This window comes from Myotis yumanensis, unplaced genomic scaffold, assembly GCF_028538775.1.
Source record: "Myotis yumanensis isolate MYYU_CA2020_CCGP unplaced genomic scaffold, mMyoYum1.0.hap1 SCAF_3, whole genome shotgun sequence".
In the NCBI taxonomy this organism is placed as follows: domain Eukaryota; kingdom Metazoa; phylum Chordata; class Mammalia; order Chiroptera; family Vespertilionidae; genus Myotis; species Myotis yumanensis.
Window position 1 is genome coordinate 214,898,258 of NW_027223754.1, and position 3,715 is coordinate 214,901,972.

The 3,715-nt window shown below is 64.4% G+C and overlaps 1 protein-coding gene across 1 annotated transcript; it reads left to right on the forward strand.

Annotated features, from left to right (window-relative positions):
* The first annotated feature begins 410 nt into the window (after positions 1-410).
* On the forward strand, positions 411-3,280 carry MIOX (myo-inositol oxygenase). The gene is made up of 10 exons (XM_070408048.1): positions 411-440; positions 836-916; positions 1,217-1,297; positions 1,415-1,577; positions 1,704-1,771; positions 1,891-2,000; positions 2,544-2,611; positions 2,692-2,741; positions 2,822-2,934; positions 3,021-3,280. The coding sequence occupies exons 1-10, from the start codon at positions 426-428 to the stop codon at positions 3,127-3,129; spliced, it is 858 nt and encodes a 285-aa protein (XP_070264149.1). The 5' UTR covers positions 411-425; the 3' UTR covers positions 3,130-3,280.
* The last annotated feature ends 435 nt before the right edge of the window (positions 3,281-3,715 follow it).

Below are 3,715 nucleotides of genomic sequence, written 5' to 3' on the forward strand. Positions count from 1 at the left end.
CCTCCTGGTTCATAGGTCGATGCTCAACCACTGAGCCACGCCAGCTGGGAAGAGTAAGTGTTTCTGGAACAAGGCCCTGCCCAGAATCCCAGGTGCCTGAGGGATGGGGGTGGCGGGGGTCCCATGGCCTGTGGGGAGGGCCCTGGGCCGGTGTGGCCGGGTTTGGAGCCTGTGGGACACAGCGCAGGTCACCCTAAGCGGCCAGTTGTCTGGGAGGGAGTCCGGAGCTCAGGCAGGAGGGGCTGGGCCGCTCCTGTGCTGACCCATCAACTCGCTGAGCCAGGAGGAGGGTGGATGGTCACTCATTACCGAGGGCCGAGGCCAAGGGGCTGGGTGGTGTCCGGCCGCTTATGTAACCCGTGGGCATATATAAGGGCACAGGCCTGTGGGACGCCTGGCCGCCTGCAGCTCTGCTCCCTCTCAGGATGAAGGTGGCTGTGGTGAGTCCCCAGGCCCAGTGCCCACGGGCCCTGCTGACCACTCCCCGGTGTCCCCTCCCTGCTGGTGCCCGCCAGCCCGCTGCTCCTCTGTGGTCCCGCTAGGCAAGGGCCAGCTGCCCGCCCCCAGGCTCCCAGCGCCCAGGCCTGGGAGGGCGGTTCAGTGGGTCTGTGCTCCTACACAGCGTCTCCCCAGAAGCAGGCGCCTGGCTGACATCCCCTCGGCAGACTAGGACTCACCAAGGCCTCCGGCGGGCGCCAGGGCCAGAGAGGGGTGTGCTGCGGGCGCTGTGCTCTGGGCCGACCCCCCACTTAGTTAGCCTCGTGCCCTCGAGGGGGTCCCCACTGCCTCCTGGAGCCGGCATCACGGTGAAATGGACTCAATCCCACCCAACCAGGGCCCAGACCCTTCCCTGGTCTACAGGCCGGAGGGGCACCCGGAGGCGGCCAAGGACAAGGGCAGCTTCCGGAACTACACCGTGAGGACCCTGCCCTGCCCTCACCGTGGGTCCTGGACCCCGAGCCCCCCACCCCAGCTTTATCACCCCTGCGTCTCCTCCCTGCCCCCCCAAACCTCTCTCAAGCTCCACTCTGGCCCCACCCCACCCCATGTTTCAGGCCCACCCCACCCGTCCCAGCCCTTCCCTGGGGAGGGCAACACTTGGCCTTGGGGAAAGCCCCCTTCACACCTGTGGGACCAGCCCTGGGGGGGGGCAGTGGACCCCCGGGCTGTGAAGGGCAGGGGGTGGCCGCCGCCTGGCTGACCCTCTGGCTTGCAGTCCGGCCCGCTCCTGGACCGCGTCTTCGCCACCTACAAGCTCATGCACACGCACCAGACGGTGGACTTCGTCCGGAGGAAGGTACCGGCTGACCCTCCGTGGCAGCTCCGAGGGTGGGATGCCCTCCCCCCTGCCCCGCCTCCAGTGCATGGGCCCGGCCCGGCCCGTGGGCCTGCTGACTCGGTCCTTCCGGGCCAGCACGCCCAGTTCAGGAGCTTCTCCTACAAGAGAATGACCGTCCTGGAGGCCGTGGACATGCTGGACGGGCTGGTGGACGAGTCGGACCCCGACGTGGACTTCCCCAACTCCTTCCACGCCTTCCAGACGGCCGAGGGCATACGGCAGGCCCACCCCGACAAGGGTGCGCCCCCACCTGCCCCTCCCTGGCTGTGGGGGGGGGGAGGCACTGCCTCTGGGGCTGGGAGGGCAGACAGGGTGCCCTTTCCCTGCAGGCCCTGACTCTGGCACCCCCTGTTCCTCCTCCCAGACTGGTTCCACCTGGTGGGGCTCCTGCACGACCTGGGGAAGGTGCTGGCTCTGGCGGGGGAGCCCCAGGTGAGGGCAGGGGTGGAGGGCGCGTGGGCAGGGCCGGGGCAGCCTTGGCTCTGGGCCTGGGACACCCACTTGGCGGGAAAGCGAGTCGTGCCCACCCGTGGCTGCCTGTCCCTCCCCAGTGGGCGGTCGTCGGCGACACCTTCCCCGTGGGCTGCCGTCCCCAGGCCTCGGTGGTTTTCCACGACTCCACCTTCCAGGACAACCCTGACCTCCAGGATCCTCGATACAGGTGCCCCCCCACCCCCGCTGGTCCTCCACGGGTGCTTCTTCATCTTCTTTTAAAAAATGTAATATGGCCCTAGCTGGTTTGGCTCAGTGGATAGAGCATCAGCCTGCAGACCAAAAGGTCCCGGGTTCAATTACGGTCAAGGGCACATGCCTGGGATTCGGGCTCGATCCCCAGTGTGGGGCATGCAGGAGGCAGCCGATCCATGATCTTCTCTCATCATTGATGTTTCAGTCTCTCTCTCCCTCTCCCTTCCTCTTGGAAATCAATAAAAATATATTTAAAAAATAAAAATGTAATATATTTGTATTGATTTCAGAGAGGAAGGGAGCGGGAGAGAGATAGAAACATCAATGATGGGAGAGAATCACTAATCGGCTGCCTCCTGCACACCTCACACTGGGGATCGAGTCCACAACCCGGGCCTGTGCCCTGACGGGGAATGAAACCGTGACCTCCTGGTTCATAGGTCGTCGCTCAACCACTGAACCACACAGGCTGGCCCAGGGTGCTTCTGAGCCCCTCACCCTCCCTCTCTCCCTGCAGCTCGGAGCTCGGCATGTACCAGCCGCACTGTGGGCTGGAGAACGTCCTCATGTCCTGGGGCCACGATGGTGAGGCTGGCGACAGGCTGGCATTGCCCAGGAGGGGCCCGCCCCCCTGGGTGCCTGGTGGTGACCCCTCTCTCCCACAGAGTACATGTACCAGGTGATGAAGTTCAACAGCTTCTCCCTGCCCCCCGAGGTAGGTGTGGGGAGGGGCCACCCCGCCGCCCCGCCCGCCCAGCCTGGCGCTCGCTGGGGGTGGCCTCTTCCTGTCCCCAGGCCTTTTACATGATCCGGTTCCACTCCTTCTACCCGTGGCACACGGGGGGCGACTACCAGCAGCTGTGCAGCGAGCAGGACCTGGCCATGCTGCCCTGGGTGCAGGAGTTCAAGTACAGCCACCCCCAAGGAGACTGGGGGGTGGTGGTGAGGGGGGGTTGTGGGCCTCCCCTGAGTCACCGTCCCCTCTTCGCTGCAGCAAGTTTGACCTCTACACCAAGTGTCCCGACCTGCCGGACGTGGGCCACCTGCGACCCTACTACCAGGGCCTCATTGACAAGTACTGTCCCGGGGTCCTGAGCTGGTGACCGGCCACCCGCCCTGCTCAGGCCTGGCCGGGTGCCCTGGGGGGCAGCCGGTGTCTGGCACTGGGGCAACCCACCCCTGGGGGACCCGCCTGCCGTCCTTGCTCCCCACCCGTGGCCTCTCGTTCGGTGTCAATAAAGACCTAGAAGCAGCCCTAGCTGTCGTGCTCAGTGGATAGAGCATCGGCCCGCAGACTGAAGGGTCCCGGGTTCGATCCCGGTCAAGGGCACCTACCTCGGTGCAGGCTTCTCCCTGGCCCGGGCCCTGGTCGGGGCTCCTGCAGGAGGCAACCAATCCATGTGTTTCTCTCACTTCAATGTTCCTCTCTGTCTTTCCCTCTCTCTTCCACTATCTCTAAAAAAATCAATGGAAAAATATCCTTGGGTGAGGATTAAAAAAAAAAAGGAAGAAAGAAAAGAAAACTAAAAAAAAAAAAGACCTAGAAGCAGCTGGAGTTGGACCTCAGTGAGCCCTGTGTGTTGGTCGGGTGCAGGGGGCAGGGCCCGGCCTCATGGACATGTGTCCTGCTGTGCCCGTCACCCTCCAGCTCCCCTTTGAGAACCTGGGGTCACCCTAGTCGCCACCCCC